The sequence below is a fragment of the Acanthochromis polyacanthus genome, chromosome 21, assembly GCF_021347895.1.
Source record: "Acanthochromis polyacanthus isolate Apoly-LR-REF ecotype Palm Island chromosome 21, KAUST_Apoly_ChrSc, whole genome shotgun sequence".
NCBI lineage: Eukaryota > Metazoa > Chordata > Actinopteri > Pomacentridae > Acanthochromis > Acanthochromis polyacanthus.
The window spans coordinates 30789226-30806654 of NC_067133.1; the positions used below are offsets into that span (position 1 = coordinate 30789226).

General features: G+C 43.9%; 1 protein-coding gene and 1 long non-coding RNA gene across 8 annotated transcripts; one reads left to right on the forward strand and one right to left on the reverse strand.

Moving 5' to 3' along the window:
- Positions 1 to 1805: 1805 nt before the first annotated feature.
- tfap4 (transcription factor AP-4 (activating enhancer binding protein 4)) lies at positions 1806 to 13338 on the reverse strand. 7 transcript variants are annotated; one of them, XM_022195340.2, is made up of 7 exons: positions 12896 to 13331; positions 9069 to 9234; positions 8776 to 8874; positions 8530 to 8700; positions 8297 to 8446; positions 4441 to 4608; positions 1806 to 4358 (listed from the first exon to the last, which is right to left on the reverse strand). In XM_022195340.2, the coding sequence occupies exons 1-7, from the start codon at positions 12982 to 12984 to the stop codon at positions 4200 to 4202; spliced, it is 1002 nt and encodes a 333-aa protein (XP_022051032.1). In that variant the 5' UTR covers positions 12985 to 13331; the 3' UTR covers positions 1806 to 4199. The 7 variants fall into 7 exon arrangements, with proteins under 7 accessions (XP_022051032.1, XP_051797178.1, XP_051797179.1 ...); XM_051941218.1 differs by lacking the exons at positions 1806 to 4358; positions 4441 to 4608 and adding an exon at positions 4893 to 5044 and having other exon boundaries at positions 12896 to 13337; XM_051941219.1 differs by lacking the exons at positions 1806 to 4358; positions 4441 to 4608 and adding an exon at positions 5051 to 5214 and having other exon boundaries at positions 12896 to 13337.
- LOC127531590 (uncharacterized) lies at positions 13028 to 15714 on the forward strand. The gene is made up of 2 exons (XR_007938729.1): positions 13028 to 13164; positions 14814 to 15714. It is a non-coding gene; the product is annotated as an uncharacterized LOC127531590 (long non-coding RNA).
- Positions 15715 to 17429: the final 1715 nt, after the last annotated feature.

Consider the following 17429-nt stretch of genomic DNA (forward strand, 5'->3'; position numbering starts at 1 on the left):
GGCACATTAAATGAATTACGCTTTCTAAGTATAATTTTTTATTTTTATTTTTTTGAACCAATGAACTATTGCAAACCCTGGGCACTAGTATACTACAGGTATAGCTCAATAGATTACACTTCGGACTGGGACCCAAAAGGTTTGTGGTTCGAAACTAGTGAACATAGGTCCTTGTTAATTCATTCGTAAACGTCCTTGGGACCTCAATGGGTTTATAATATTATTAAGAAAAGAACTTTCTCTGGGGAAAATTTCTGTGTCCTCTTCCCTCTTAAAATAAAAGCTTTTCAAAAAATTTGTTTGGTTGGCAGGTTGCGGGAGATGGTTTTTGAACCCTGGCCTGCCGGACCAGGGCCATGGCCCTTCCAGTTGAGCTATACCACATACAAGACAGCAGTAAAAATCTGGCCCCCTTTCTTTTCCCCTGGTTTTTTTTTTCTTGTCTCATGCATATATTATTTATCCCTGCCTTGGATTTTTACCACCTTTATTACAAATAGCCTCCATTACGGCCTTTCTGCCAAAATATGAATATTCTTCATTATACACCTTGGATCAATAGGCCAGTGCCTTTGATTGGTAATTCCAAACCCAAACCCAACCCTAGCCCTAACCTTACTAACCCGACTGACTCTAACCCTACTAACGCTTCTAACCCAAACTACACTAATGCTACTAACCCTACCCCTATTAACCCTACTACCCCTACTAACCTTACTAACCCAAAGAACTCTATTAACCCTCCTTCTGTCTTCATTTACGGACACAAACAATATTGTTCCCTTGTCTGAAAAAAATCCCAAAATTCTGCAAAAAAATTCCCCAAATTTGGAAAAATGTGCAATCTTTAGGAAGAAAATTCCAAAAATTCCTTAAAAGTTCCCCTTAAAAGTTTCATTTTTTAAAAATCCCCAAATTTTGCAAGAAATAAAAATTGAAAAAATAAAATTTTTTTTAAAAATATTTTTTTCTGTACCAAAAAAAGTTGAAAAATTTCCCAAAAATGTTGAAAATGTTGAAAATACATTTCTTCCTATATTTTCAAATTTTAAAATGGGTCAATTTTACCCACAGGACGACACAAAGGTTAACCCTAACCAACCCCACTAACCCTATTTACCCTACTAACCCTTACAGTTTACACTCTTTGTTCTTCAGCATCGGTTTACCGGCCGTTCAGAAGGTAGCTTCTTTTATTTCCTCATTTCAGAGGTTCTGTTCTCTGCACCAACTCCAGACATGAGGTAGCTCTTAGTCCTGCAGACAGAGAACCTTCAGCGTACTTAAAGATCTCAGGAAGAAGTGCTTCTGTACATGGAAAAAATCCCAGACTGACCTCCTTTGGATAAACCAGTCAGTGATGAATACAGGCTGATGGTAAAGTCATTCATTCATGTTGAATCTGTTCTTTGGTGTCCACAGCATCTCCACATCACCAGTGTTCCAGTGAAGTTCACCTCCAGCCCTGGTTAGGAACGTCGGCATGAAGCCACTGAGTGCTAAATAAAGCTGTCCTATCTGGTCTTCATGTGCGTGTCCAGTCTGCTAAGTGAACAATACATTCCATTCCACAGGTTTCAGACTTTCTGCTTCTGCTTGGAGCAGATGGATGAGAAGGAGGTCTTGGACATTCAGACTCCCTTCCACCAATCACAGACAGACCCCTGTAGATCACCTACTGCTGGAAACGGCACGAGTCCAGCTGGTTTTCATTATTAGTGCCGTTATGATCAGCACTCTCTCAGAGCAGACGATATTTAAAGGAAAGCATTCACCGAGAAGGACCAAAAAGACGCAGAAAAAGGTTTAAAAAACAAAGTACAAACTTTATTATTCTGTCTTTACAAAGGCACAAGCCTCTTTATCCCCAAAACATTTCTCTTAAAAAAAAAATAGCTTCTTGATGACCGTATGCACTGACAGGTCTAACAAAAAAAAAAAACAGTACAGAGAACGAACCAAAGGAGAAGGATGCTGAAAAATGTGGAGAGAGACAAGAGATAGACAGAGGCAGCAGAAAGGACTGCAAAAGAACAAAAAAGATGTAGGAGGACTGGACATGGAGGGGAATGGGAGCACAGCTGTGTGGTTTTACCAAAAACCTCAAGAGCTTCAGCTGAGGAGATGCCCTTCATACAAAAGATTCAGCTCCACTACAGAACAGTAAGTGCTTTGTAATGTCGACCCCGTTTAGTGATCCCACCCCGCTCATTCAACAATCTGATATGTGCACACACAAAACAGATGGAAATAAACCAGTTCAGCAGAAAACCTGTCAAATGCAGATCCTCAGAGGAAAACAGCAGAGCTCCTCAAAAAGCAGAGCATGCAAACGTTTCCCACATCCAGGAATCCGCTTCCTATAAAGTACCGGGAAAATGTCCCACGGGTTCATTTCACTCATTTCAGTGCAGCTGACATCAATGTTTTAAAGGGAAGTTCCATGACATACATCATGGTTGTGTTCAGCTGAACACGTCGTCTGGCCAGCAGTTCACAGTTCCTTCTGAGCACTGATGCAGGGATGAGTTAGCTTCTAAACGCTGCTTAAAGACAGCAGTGATGTGGAACCAGCCTCTAAGTACAGCAGGTTTCACTTTTCAAAAGTAAACTGGGAGGAAAAATTCACTAGTTTTATGGAATGTCTACATTTCATCATGGAATTTTTCTCCACACATCTGGCTTTAAAAGCACACAGGAAGGAGTCAAAACAGATTCACATCTACCGAAATCAGCCAGAAGTCAGTATTCAGACACATCTGAATCCTCAGGAGAAACGATTATCAGGACACCAGCAGCCTGTTGGATGTTGACGCCAAAATAAGAAGACAAAAAGTAGGCGAATTAGACGAAGTAACGGGAAATACAGAATTGAACAGCTGGGCTGTTGACAGGCCTGGCTGGAAAAGTTGGATGGAAACCAGAAGGATTCCAGATGAAGTGTTCAGGTACTGGTGTTCAGGTGTTAAGTCGGCTCAGTACCTCCTGCGCCCCCTGGCTGTTAGTACGGTGAACTGCTGCCTCGCTGTGCTACATGTCTGAAAGTCAATCTGTCAACCAAGAGTTCCAGAACACATTTAAGAATAAGAGCTAAGAGGAAAAATGTTAAAAAAAACTCGGTACAATAGACTCACAAACGGACAAACCATCGATATCAGGAGATGCATAGAGCATGTGTGGTCTGCCCATCAAGTGATTTCACCGGGCGACAAACGACACTGATAGGGGCTAAAGACGACAAGTTATTAAGATTAGACGTATAAGTGATTGTATGTCAGTTCTATTTGTGCGAATTTTAAATTTCATGGCTAAAGTGGAGCAAACTGCCAGAGTCTCAGACACCACCAAGCCCTGCAGATTCAGAACATTAAAGACAAACAGCAGAGAATTAGCGGATCGGGCCACAGATTAGCTTATTCCACAGGCCGGGGCTTCTACGATCAACAGGGGAGGAGGTCAACAAATATCCAAACAGTGATTTCTCTGTCAGGCCATCAGGAAAAGAAGAGGGTGATACAGATGCGGGATTACCGGGAACCCAGCCCAGCAGAGACGGACACAGACAAACAGAAGAATGAAGCAGTAAGAGTCTCTGAGCTCCTCTCAGATGCATCAGCTGGAAACTCATCGACGTGGAGCTTTTTCTTCAGCTGAGGGACCCTTAGAGAAACATCACATGAAGACTGGACAGAAGTAAACAACGTCTGAACATGAAGCCTAACAGGGGAACTTCAGGACAGTCTTGTTGGCTCACAGTGTCTCTCCAAACAGCTCTGATTGGTCAGGAAGCGAGGGGAGCGTGACAGGAAGTCGGTCTGGATGCCACAGCGCCGGGTCTTCATCGACTTTATCTCCTGTTTCACAGATCAGTCTCATGGCTTCAGGCCGGTAGGTAACAGTCCTGGTAGTTAATGGAGATGTTCAGCAGACATTCTAGTATCCAGTATGACAGAGCATTTACAGGAAGTGAAGCTCTAATGACCTCTACAGGCTAAAGGAGACGTGGGTTTGTTTGTGAGTGAAGAGAAAGAACGGCTGTAAACTATGTGGGCTGCCCAACAGAACAACTAAAAACGAGTGCTTCAGTCTGACTACCAGCCCTGTTAGTGAGGCTCTGCTGTCTGCTGGCCGTGTGTGAGTGTGTGTGTGCGTGTGTGTGTCGGTGTGTCTGTGTGTGTGTGAAGCGTCAGCTGATGAGCTCAAGGCAGAGAACAGTCATCAGGCCCGTCGCTGTTGGAGGCCGTGTCTGAGGCGGCAGCATCGGAGAGGAGGCGACCCGAGGAGACGATGACGGCCCTCCGCTGGTCCTCCTCCACGCTGCTCCTCCCCCCCTGGGTGCCCTCGATGTGCTGGATGGCCTGGAGGGACGGAGGAGAATCAGAGCAGCAGCGCCCTCTGGTGGCCACGCCGGGAACACACGCCATCTAACTGTGGACTCACCTGAACGATGGTGTCCAGGTTCTGTCGAGACGTGGACGCTGTGTTGATGACTGATGCTGGGCCCATGGTTACCACGGTAACGTGGTGGGGCTGGGGGGTCTGGGCAGGGGCGGGGACGATGACCGTGGGGTGGTGTGTCGGTGCAGGGGGCGTCCCCGGGGCCAACACCTGGTGGAAAGGTGCATCACAACACGTCACAACACGCTACAACACGTTACAACACGTTACAACACGTCACAACACGTTACAACACGTCACAACACGCTACAACACGTTACAACATGCTACAACACATTACAACACGTTACAACACGTCACAACACGCTACAACACATTACAACATGCTACAACACGTTACAACACTTCACAACACACAACAACATGTTACAACACATTACAACATGTTACAACACGTTACAACATGTTACAACACGTCACAACACGCTACAACACGTTACAACATGCTACAACACATTACAACACATCACAACACGTCACAACACATGACAACACGCTACAACACATTACAACATGTTACAACACATTACAACATGTTGCAACACGTTACAACATGTTACAACATGTTACAACACGTCACAACACGCTACAACACATTACAACACATCACAACACGTCACAACACATGACAACACGCTACAACACATTACAACATGTTACAACACATTACAACATGTTACAACACGTTACAACATGTTACAACACGTTACAACACGCTACAACACGTTACAACATGTTACAACACGTCACAACACGCTACAACACATTACAACACATCACAACATGTCACAACACATGACAACACGCTACAACACATTACAACATGTTACAACACATTACAACATGTTACAACACGTTACAACATGTTACAACACGTCACAACACGCTACAACACATTACAACATGTTACAACACGTTACAACATGTTACAACACGTTACAACACGCTACAACACGTTACAACATGTTACAACACGTCACAACACGCTACAACACATTACAACACATCACAACATGTCACAACACATGACAACACGCTACAACACATTACAACATGTTACAACACATTACAACATGTTACAACACGTTACAACATGTTACAACACGTCACAACACGCTACAACACATTACAACACATCACAACACGTCACAACACATGACAACACGCTACAACACATTACAACATGTTACAACACATTACAACATGTTACAACACGTTACAACATGTTACAACACGTTACAACACTTCACAACACACAACATGTTACAAAACCTTACAACACTTCACAACACACAACACATTACAACATGTTACAACACGCTACAACACGTTACAACACGTCACAACACGCTACAACACGTTACAACACATGACAACACGCTACAACACGCTACAACACGCTGCAACACGCTACAACACGTTATAACACGTCACAACACATTACAACACGTCACAACACGCTACAACACGTTACAACACGTTACAACACGTTACAACACATCACAACACATGACAACACGTTACAACACGTTTCCGTCATGCCACCACGTCCTGCTGACAGGAGCAGAGAATCTAAACCTCCACAAACACACAATAAACACAAACAGCCAGCTGTAAACACACACACACAAACAGATTAACTCTTGGAACCCCAAACTCCCAGACTCCATCCATCAGAATAATCAGATTTATTACTTTTCAGAGGTCTTTGAACTACTCATCTCTGATGAAAAATCAAACCACAGCTTAAAATTTAACCAAAGTCACGTTCTTCCATGTGTCTCATTGAAAAAAAACCCAAAATAAACAGTTTGCACTGACAAAATTCTGTAAAACACTGAAAGCTCTCGTCTCCTTGACAGAACTGTGAAGCCTTCAGAGGTCAAAAGTTCTGACTTCTGTGCTGAACTCCAGGATGTTAACTCACAACAGAAAGGAGAAATGTTGAACATCTACAGTGTGTAGAGTCACAGTGTTTGTTTTCTGCACTGGTTGCACCTGTGAGCAAAAAGGTTTACGTGTCTATTCCAGGTATTTTTTTCTAAAATCAATAATAAAAATTCATCTTATTTTTGTATTTTCTGCCATTAAAGCTGTCTCATGTTACACAGAAGACATTTGTGGGTCCTCCTTCATGCTGGGCTGCTTCCATGGAGGAGCAGGACTTCATTCAGCAGCTGTTAAATAACGAGCAGACCAGACGGTAGAAACCTCTCAACATCAATGTTCTTCTGTCCTGATGTCTGCAGAAAGCTGCTTTGACCTGCCTCGTAAAAACAACTTTACTGGGAACTACTTATTTTGTTCTGGAGGCAGGCAGAGGATGCTGAGGTACCTGATGAACAGCAGGAGCTGAAAAAGATGCACCGAGACTAAAAACAAGCGCTCCTTAAAGCAAACGGCCACTAAACGGTGTCCTTTTCATTTTGGGGCAGCGGAGAGGACCTGCAGTAAAGGGCTGGAATCAGACCCATAGCTCCTATTTCCAGCTGAGTGACCAGGACGCCTGTAAACTGAAGTATCTGAGAGCTGATTGGTTCTGGTGCCGTCAGCAGCTGGTTCGAACCTTTACTGCATGTCGTCGCCTCATCTCTTTTGTCCTCACTGCACGCTCTAATAAAAGCTAAAACAGCTAAAGTATAAGAGGTTTTTTTAATAAAAGCTGCTTCTGTTCTGTTACCGTTTCTCTAAAATATCCAGGAATGTTCACTCTTCACCACTGAACCAACCACATCATTAAAGTCTAAGTTAACTAAAGGATTTTACAGATGTCAGGGAGCCGTTATGTTTCTTTTTCTAACTTTTTGATTAAAGTCTATTATTCATGAGGCAGTGGAACCCTGATCCTCACTGAGGTTCTGACTGAAGCCTCTGGGGGCAGAAGAACCCTGATCTATCCTCACTGAGTGATTCTGTCAATTCATAGTGGTATTGATTTGAGGTCATGTTACTCGGCTCTACTTGGGGAGCCGTACGCTAATGTAGAGTCTATCAATTATCTTCACTACGAGGATCCAGCTGCCACCAGACTGGACGGACATCCCTAAACCATTGATCTGGCATCATGTTCGGTCATGGTTAGAAGCAGAAACACAATCTGACAGCTGAGACTCCTTCACCGCTCTGATCATCTGTGGCGGCCGCTGACAGCTCCAACCACAGACATGGAAACGACTGTCTGTCTGAAACCTGCAGGACGCTGAGAGATCAGTCTGGGAGTTTGGAGAAAACACTTAAAAAAGAAGACATGAGGGAGGAGGGAGGAGGGAGGAGGTTCAGCATCAACCAGCTGATACATTTAAACTAATGAGCCCAAATAAACACGGTCTGCTGAGATACTTAGATGAAAAAGGTTTGTCAAAATCCAGAGCTAACTGTACACGACCCAACTGGAGGTGAGAAGATTAAAGACAGAGATCTGTAGAGAACAACTCAAAGAATAATTCAACGGACAGAACTAAACTCTAAATGACATCAGCCTAAAGAAAAAAGAACCAAATCAGACTCAATCACAGCCCAGTAGAGGTTTCACTGGGTTAAAGGTTAAGGTTTAACCAATCACAGCCCAGTAGAGGGTCTGTTAGGGTTCAGGTCTGGGTTCAGGGTTCCTGGTCTAAACCTTCCAGCTGAGCTTTGATCTTCTCTTTTAAACTCATTAAAACCATTCAGTTCCTGGTCTGGAGGATCCAGTCACAGGTCCATGATGGATCTGTGCTGAAGGTTTATTTTCTTTGACAACTTTACAGATGTTCATGTTCCATTTAGGACAGAGAACCAGTTATCGATCTGCATGTATCTGTTCTGTGGGTGGGAGTGGATGGATGGATGGATGTCCAACCTGTGGGCTGTGGGCCGGAGTGAGGTCCTTCTCCAGCACTTTCTGCTGCTGAATCCGGACCAGGCTCTGCGTCTGGACCTGCTGCTCCTGGAACTGCTGGGCGATGGCCTTCAGCTTCTCTGGGTACAGCTGGGCATCAAAGGAGCGCATCTGAAACGCAGAAGAGTCACAGAATCAACGTCTGACAAACTTTCCTCCTGATGAAGCTGCAGCCTGTTGGAGGTTTTCATCACCTGCTCCTCCAGCATCATCCTGACTGAACGCTCTTTGTCCAGCTGCTGCCTCAACTCGATCATCTCCCTCCTCAGGTCCTCGGTCTTCTCCTCCTCCAGGATGTCTGGGGAGCCAATCCCCTCGTCCTTCTCCTCCGCACGCCTCCTCTTGGGGGAGGAACCACTCAACTCCTGTGGAGAGATGGAGATATCGAGCTCAGAGGAGCTGAAACTGATGAAGGAGAAGAACCTGAAGGTGTTCCTCACCTGGATGATCCGTTTGAGTTGACTGTTCTGCTGCAGAAGTCGCGTCTTCTCCTGCTCCAGAGTGAAGATGTACTCTGCTGTCTGCTGCAGGATGGCCGCCTGAAGAACAACGTTCAGGTCAGTCATGAAAGAGTTCAGAGCCTGCAGCTCCATCATCTCCTCCACCCCTCTGCAGCTCCATCATCTCCTCCACCCCTCTGCAGCTCCATCATCTCCTCCACCCCTCTGCAGCTCCATCATCTCCTCCACCCCTCTGCAGCTCCATCATCTCCTCCACCCCTCTGCTGACCCACCTTGCTGAGCTTCTCTCCATCGCTGTGTGGGATGAGTGTTTTCAGGGACTGGAATCCAGCGTTGATGCTCTGCATACGCCGACGCTCGTTGCTGTTGGCGATCTCTCTGCGAATCCTCCTCTCCTGGTCCCGAGCTGTTTCTGGAGTCAGAGGAATGTTGGCCAGACTGAGGAGAAGAAGAAGGAGAGCATCAGGTCAACAAAACAGTCCAAACGGTCACAGAGATGGACCATCCAGCAGAATTAAACCCAGCAGGATGACCCAAGTAGCACTGAGGAGCACAGAAGACCTGTTCTGGGATCAGCTTCCGTTTCTTATGTGCAGGTTTAGAACATCAGCGCTTTCTGAACATATGAAGCCTCGCTCCTCATCATCAGTTTCATTCTCAGCTGCTGGTTAAGGAGTTTCAACCCGTTTCCCTCAGACTGCTTCAGAAATCTCATCAGTTCCTCAGAATGACTGCAGTAAGAAGGAATATCAGAGGCTCAAATAATAAACTAAGCAGCAGAACTTCAGGCCTCGGACTGCAGGAACGACTTTATTCCACAGTAAGAACTACTGCTGTCACTGAGAGGTCGGCTCTGTTCATCCACTGATGAGGCTTCAGGTTTATTTTTTGCTTATTTAACAGGTAAGTTAGCAGAGAACTGATTCTTATTTTTAGTAACAACCCCACCAGGATACACAACAAAACAGATTAACATCCAGAAAATCATTTAATATCACAGACCTAACTACACAGAGACTGGTAAAAACAGAACAGGTGCAGTGATGTGTTTCTCTAACTGACACCTCAGCTGTTCAGTTTGCATTAATAAACTCAATAATAAGACAAAAATATGCTTCATCTTATGATTACGACTCTTTAAATGTGGATTTATTTCACCACCAAACATCACAGACACTCTGCTGGCTGAACCAGGACACCCAAACACTCAGAAACCTGAAGCCTCATAGTTTCAGTATTTTCCAGAGTTAAAGCATCGAGTTCTGTGTTTTGGACAAACTAGTTCCAGTCCATCTCTGCAGGTAGTCCAGTTTACTGCCGCTGACACGTAGAGAGGCGTAGAGTTTATTAATATTTCTATATCTGAACCGTAGAGCAGCTGCTGGATGCTAGAAACTCAGCTGAGGGGAAATTCTAACTTCCTCCAGCATCGACTGCATCAGGATCAGTATCTGTGGGAGCCTCTGGCTGAGCGCTTATCTGTACTGACTCAGCTGCTCAGAGCAAACACAGTGTGTTATAGTGTGTGTGTTTGTGTAATTATAGGGGTTGTGGGGACCTAATGTCCAGACAACCATAGGAAAACCAAAAGAAATGTCACTTGTGGGGACCTCATTTGGGTCCCCACAAGTTTAAACAGTGTTTTCTGGGCCATGTTGTTGTTACTGAAAAAGTAAAAGTGCAAAAACGTTTCTTTAGGGTTAGACATTGTTTTGGTCTGGGTTAAGGTTAGGGTTAGATATGAATGGGAGTCAATGGTAGATCCCCACAAGGATAGGAAAACACAGTTTGTGTGTGTGTGTGTGTGTGTGTGTGTGTGTGTGTGTGTGTGTGTGTGTGTGTGTACTGTTTCTGCTATACCGGTGGGGACTTTGACCTGACTATTTGCTATAAAGGTGGGGACTTGTCTTACGGTGGGGGCCTAAAATGAGGTCCCCACGGGTGGCAACACCGTTTTCTTGGCCATATTGTTGTTAATAAAAAATGTAAAAGTGCAAAAACGTTTGTTTAGGGTTAGGCATTGATTTGGTGATGGTTAAGGTTAGGGTTAGGGTAAGGGTTAGGAGTTAGATATGAATGGGAGTCAATGGTAAGTCCCCACCGGTATAGAAAAACAAACATGTGTGTGTGTGTGTGTGTGTGTGTGTGTGCTGCAGCCACATCCAACAAAGCATCCGCTGCCAGAACACGTCCAACTGATCTTCAACTTCCTGAAACCAGAGCAGTCGACTGCAGCAGGTCAGAGTCCGGATCACTAATAATAAGTCAAAAACACCAAACACTCCATAATGTAGTGAATAAATGTAGTGACCTGAACATCTGAGGGTTCTGCAGCAGTGAACTGATTAACTGTCAACCAGTTAACTGATCAGCAGCTGATAATCAATTCATCAGAGTAACTTTTAAAGAGAATAACATCTGAATGATTTATTCTCCTGTTTCATTTCTCCTCCGAGGCACCAAATGGAACATTTGAGGACATAATTAGAGAATTATGTGAGAAACACTGAAAATTTTCTGACATTCTAGAGATGAAGACCACTGCTATGAAGAAAAACAAGACGTGGGGACTCATTGGTCAGTGATTTAGACACTTTAAACACGTAACATAAGGACATCCATCATCCATCCATCATCCATCAATCATTCATTCATCCATCATCTATCCATCATCCATCTATCATTCATTCATCCATCATCCATCCTTCCATCCATCATTCCTCCATCTATCCATCATCCATCCATCATTCATCCATCATCAGTCCATCCATCATCCATCATTCATCTATCCATCCATCATCCATCAATCATTCATTCATCCATCCATCATCAATCCATCCATCCATCATTCATCCATCATCCATCCATTCATCATCAATCCATCCATCCATCATTCATCCATCCATCTCTTCCAATCTTAAACCTCCAGGAATCATTCAGGTCGTTTCCTCATTTTCATTGATGAGAATAAAAAGAACAACAGTAAACAAGAACTACATATTAATGAGTTCTGATGGGATCATTAGTTCTGGTCCTGGAACTGAAACTGAGATTTATTTACATTAATTATTATAAAGTAAAAAAAACTCATAATTCTGTTTAGATTTTTCAGACATGTAACTTTATTTCTGACAGCTTTTAAGGCTTTTGATTGTGTTCATGTTAAAACTAAATTGTATTTCAGTTTTAAAGTTCTGGTTTCTTTGGGTCCAGATTCAGGTTTTTTAGCTTCATCACCGGGACTACATTTCCCATAATGCCCGTCGCCTCTCCCAGCAGCAGCAGATCCCTCCGCCTCCGTGCTGCGGACGGGCCTTCCGTCCACACACCCCCTTATTAATACACCTTTTAATAACGGGCCTCCCCGCCGACCACCGGTGCCCCTCCACCGGGACTCACGGCGGGGAGCTGCCGGTACCGGCCCCGGGGAGCCGCTCGGTCCCCGCGGAGCTGCAGCGCAGCACCGCTCCGGCGGCTCTCCGTCCTCCGCCATTAAACAATGCGGCAGCAGCATGGCAGAGCTGCGGGAGAAAAGACGCAGTGAGGCGGCTGGACGGCTGTACCGAGCCGCCCCGAACCCCCGGTAACCGGAGTCCGGTTCTAATGAGGCGGTTCAGAAAGCGGCGGGGCGTTAGTGCGCAAACAGTGAACAAAACAATCCGCCATGCAGGAAATAGCGCAGAGCTCCCCCCGCAGCAGCCAGCATGGCGGCTGGCCGCGGGTCGGTCCAGAACCAGGACCGGGACCAGGCGGCCCCCCTCCGGTCCGGCCGACCCGCTCCCTGCTACGTCCCGGAGGCAGCAGTCCGGCGGCTCGGAGCCCTGAGAACCGGGGGACGCGCTCCGGAGCGAGCAGCAGCGTGGCGTGCACGGAACCACGTGGTTTGTGTTTGTTCGCCCCAAAATCCCCGAATCCGCCTCAAAGGTCCGAAAAACCCGAACCCGGAGGGAGCCCGGGTCCGGACCGGAGCAGCGGGACCTCGGTACCGGACGGAGACCCCAGCCCGCGGTCCCGTGGGAGGCTCGTGCACACAATAACATCACAACACGCGTGTTGCTCGGAAAGCGGAGCGCGTGCGGCCGCCAGCAGGTAGACTCACCTGCACAGACCCCCGATCACCTCCTTCTCCGTCTTCCTGAAGTGCTGCAGCGACGGAACCTTCTGGGCCGGAACCATGAAGTACTCCATGCTCGGTCCCCCCCGCCCCCCGAGACCAGCAGCACCGTGTCCGCGGAACCAGAACCGGAGGAAGACCAGGAGCAGAACCCGCCGATCCGAGCCGAGACACCGAACCCTGCTCCGGTACCGAGGCGCTGCGAGGCTCCGAGTTGTAACGGAACCGGACTTCCAGCTGATGGGGTTCCCTCGGTGTGTGGCTCTGCCTCTCTCTCCTCCCCCTCCTCCCTCCCTCCGTCCGCGTGACCGAGAGAGTGCGTGTGTGTGTGTGTGTTATGGTGTGTTACTGTGTGTGTGTTGTAGTGTGCGCGTGCAGCTGATCAGATGGCTTTCAAGGCGGGAAACAGCTGGTCGGAGTCACACTGTGCTCCTTCCGCAGTCTGCGGGTAAACAAAGGACTATTTAGCGCAGAACGGAGCTGGAAACAGGGAACTACTTTATCCTGATTAATAACAGCTGACTATCTGGATCAATAACAGCAGATTATTGGATCAATAACAGCTGATTATCTGGATCAATAACAGCTGATTTTCCGGATCAATAACAGCTGGTTATCTGGATCAAAAACCGATGATTTTTAGGGTCAATAACAGCTGATTATCTGGATCAATAACAGCTGATTTTCCGGATCAATAACAGCTGATTATCTGGATCAATAACAGCTGATTTTCCGGATCAATAACAGCTGGTTATCTGGATCAAAAACCGATGATTTTTAGGGTCAATAACAGCTGATTATCTGGATCAATAACAGCTGATTATTGGATCAATAAAAGCCGATTATCTGGATCAATAACAGCTGATTTTCAGGATCAATAACAGCTGGTTATCTGGATCAATAAAAGCTGATTTTAGGATCAATAACAGTTGATTATCTGGATCAATAACAGCTGATTTTGGGATCAATAACAGCTGATTATTGGATCAATAACAGCTGATTATTGGATCAGTAACAGCTGATTATTGGATCAATAACAGCTGATTATCTGGATCAATAACAGCTGATTATCTGGATCAATAACAGCTGATTTTCCGGATCAATAACAGCTGATTATTGGATCAATAACAGCTGATTATCTGGATCAACAACAGCTGATTTTCCAGATCAATAACAGCTGATTATTGGATCAATAAAAGCTGATTATCTGGATCAATAACAGCTGATTATCGGATCAATAACAGTTGATTTTCAGGATCAATAACAGCTGGTTATCTGGATCAATAACAGCTGATTTTGGGATCAATAACAGCTGATTTTGGGATCAATAACAGCTGATTATCGGATCAATAACAGCTGATTATCGGATCAATAACAGTTGATTATCTGGATCAATAACAGCTGATTATCGGATCAATAACAGTTGATTTTCAGGATCAATAACAGCTGGTTATCTGGATCAATAACAGCTGATTTTGGGATCAATAACAGCTGATTTTGGGATCAATAACAGCTGATTATCGGATCAATAACAGCTGATTATCGGATCAATAACAGTTGATTATCTGGATCAATAACAGCTGATTATCTGGATCAATAACAGCTGATTATTGGATCAATAACAGCTGATTTTCGGATCAATAACAGTTGATTATCTGGATCAATAACAGCTGATTTTGGGATCAATAACAGCTGATTATTGGATCAATAACAGCTGATTATCGGATCAATAACAGCTGATTATCGGATCAATAACAGCTGATTATTGGATCAATAACAGCTGATTATCGGATCAATAACAGCTGATTTTGGGATCAATAACAGCTGATTTTGGGATCAATAACAGCTGATTATCGGATCAATAACAGCGCATTGTTAACAGGATCGTTTCCTCTTTTTTAAGCTCCATCCGGTTCCGGTTACATAACGGATGTTTGTCCTCCCGTACTCCAACCTACGGATCAGCTGACGGCTCCACCGGGAGCTTCTGGAGACACGTCGCCGTCTGACAGCCGCTCCACGCGTGGGCTGGACGGGCAGCGGTAGGATGAGACGGCGGCGTGGAGGCCAAAAGACCGGAGAGCAGCTTCAGAGGACAAACTGGAGGAAAAATAAAATAACCTGTTAAACACACATCTGTCTGAACAAACACGTCATGAAATAAGAGAACAAGTGTTTAATTACTTTAGAATATAAATATGTTCTTACATTTCTATCATCCTCATCTCGGTGGTTTTTGTTTTTTAAAGGACGCACATGCGCACAGTTTTCAACCCTTTAGGATCTCACGTCAACATAATAAAATAAACTCTGGGATGATATTCTTCATTTAATGTAAACTCAGATACCTGATGCTCTGTAATCCTTCAGCCGATCGATCTATGAAACAGCTGGAATCAGGTCTGGAAGAAACGGGTCTGGTGACCTGTTTTAGTTTAGAATAGAATAGAATAGAATAGAATAGAATAGAATAGAATAGAATAGAATAGGTCTATATTGTCACAGAAAACAATAGAATATCAGTTTAGCACTCTCTGTACAGCAGCATTATAAATAAACTACATAAGACAATACTAACACACCCTAAAATATATACCACCAAAATATAAGAGCTACATTCAGTGGTATATATTTTAGTGTGCTAATATTGCCTTATATAGTTTATTTATAATGCTGCTGTACAGAGAGTGCTAAACTGATATTCTATTGTAATTATTCTCAAATAAAACAAAAAGTAAATCAAATCTAAAGCTGTGGGATCTGAAGCACCAAACATCAGGATCTTATTAAATAGATAAAACACATTTACTGGCTGCATCGTCTTCACTGTAGAAATACTTCATATCAGGAGGATTGTGTGTATTTGTTTTCTTACAGTAGACTCTGGGGTATTTAAACCTGCTCCCAGGTGAGTTAATGCCCTCTAGTGGTGGCAGGAGGGCAGTTTAGGGGCTTTAATGACTCCACTGCTGTGGTGCAGCTGAGGGCAAGAAATGGTTTTTCAACATTTTCTCATGTTGAAAAGAACCTGGTGATGATTGTTTAGATGATTTGTGATCATTTATATCAGGAGAGTCAAACTCATCTTAGTCCAGGACCACATCCTTCCCAGTCTGATCGCCAGTAAAACCAGTAAAACCAGTAAAACCACAGCATAATAACCTCTAAATAACCACAACTAATGTTTCCTTTGGTTTAGTGCAAAAATGTTCACATTTAAGGAATTATCTTTTTACTAAACATCATGAACAACCTGAAATTTATGAAGAAAAATAAGTTTAGTTTAATCAACATTCAGCCTCAGTTTATCATTTCCACATTACAAATGGGGCTGCACAGTGGAGTAGTGGTTAGCACTTTGCCCATGCAGCAAGAAGATCCCCGGTTCAAATCCCGGCCTGGGCCTGGGATCTTTCTGCATGGAGTTTGCATGTTCTCCCTGTGCATGTGTGGGTTTTCTCCGGGTACTCCGTCTTCCTCCCACAGTCCAAAAACATGCTGAGGTTAATTGGTTACTCTAAATTGTCCGTAGGTGTGATTGTGTGTCTGTATATGTAGCCCTGTGACAGACTGGTGACCTGTCCAGGGTGTCCCCTGCCTTCACCAGAGTCAGCTGGGATAGACTCCAGCACCCCCCATGACCCTAGTGAGGATGAAGCAGTGGATAGAAAATGACACAAAAAGGAACAGAACAACAAAAATCTAGAGAAAAAAAATCCCAAATAAGACAAAAAAACCCCAATGTAACCAAAAATGAGATATAAAATAACACATAAAGCAAAAAATAGAATGACAAAATAAGACAAGAAACACAAGCGAGACAAAAAGGAAACAGAACAAAAAAAAACAAGACGAAATATTACAAAAAAGAAACACAAAACAACAAAAGAACAATAAACAATGCAATATTTTACTTTATGATCCAAACAACGTGTCATGGTCTAGAAATGATTTTAAATTTATACTTTTACTAATTTACAATCTGCAGTTAATGTCTTCTCTGTAATTTTTACACTTTGAGGGCCGGATTGGACCCTCTGGAGGACCACTTTTGGACCACGGGCCTCATGTTTTTGTTGTTTTGACCATAAAGTAGAATCCTCTGTGGTTCAGTTTCAGATGATCCAGATCTTTTATTAAACCAGAAGAGATCTCGCTGAGATTAAAAACCTCTTTTTCAAGGGAATCCTGGATCTGTTCTTTTCTGCTGCCACATTTTTTGTTATTTCTTTTACAAAGATTTCTATTTATCTCTTTTACTTCACTAGTTACTTTTTATTCTTATTTTATTTTCTTAACTTATTTATCTCCATGTTTAAAAGGGAGAAAGTCATCTGGAGTTTTACTGTCTACTGTGTATAAAAAAACTATAAAACTTTATGGTCTTATCTTAAAAATATGTCCTAAAATATTAAAATCTGTTCACCGGGACTACATTTACAAAAAATGTAAATTGAAACTAAATTGACATAAAAATGTAAACACAACTGGAAAAAAATTCTGTCATTTTTTCCTCCAC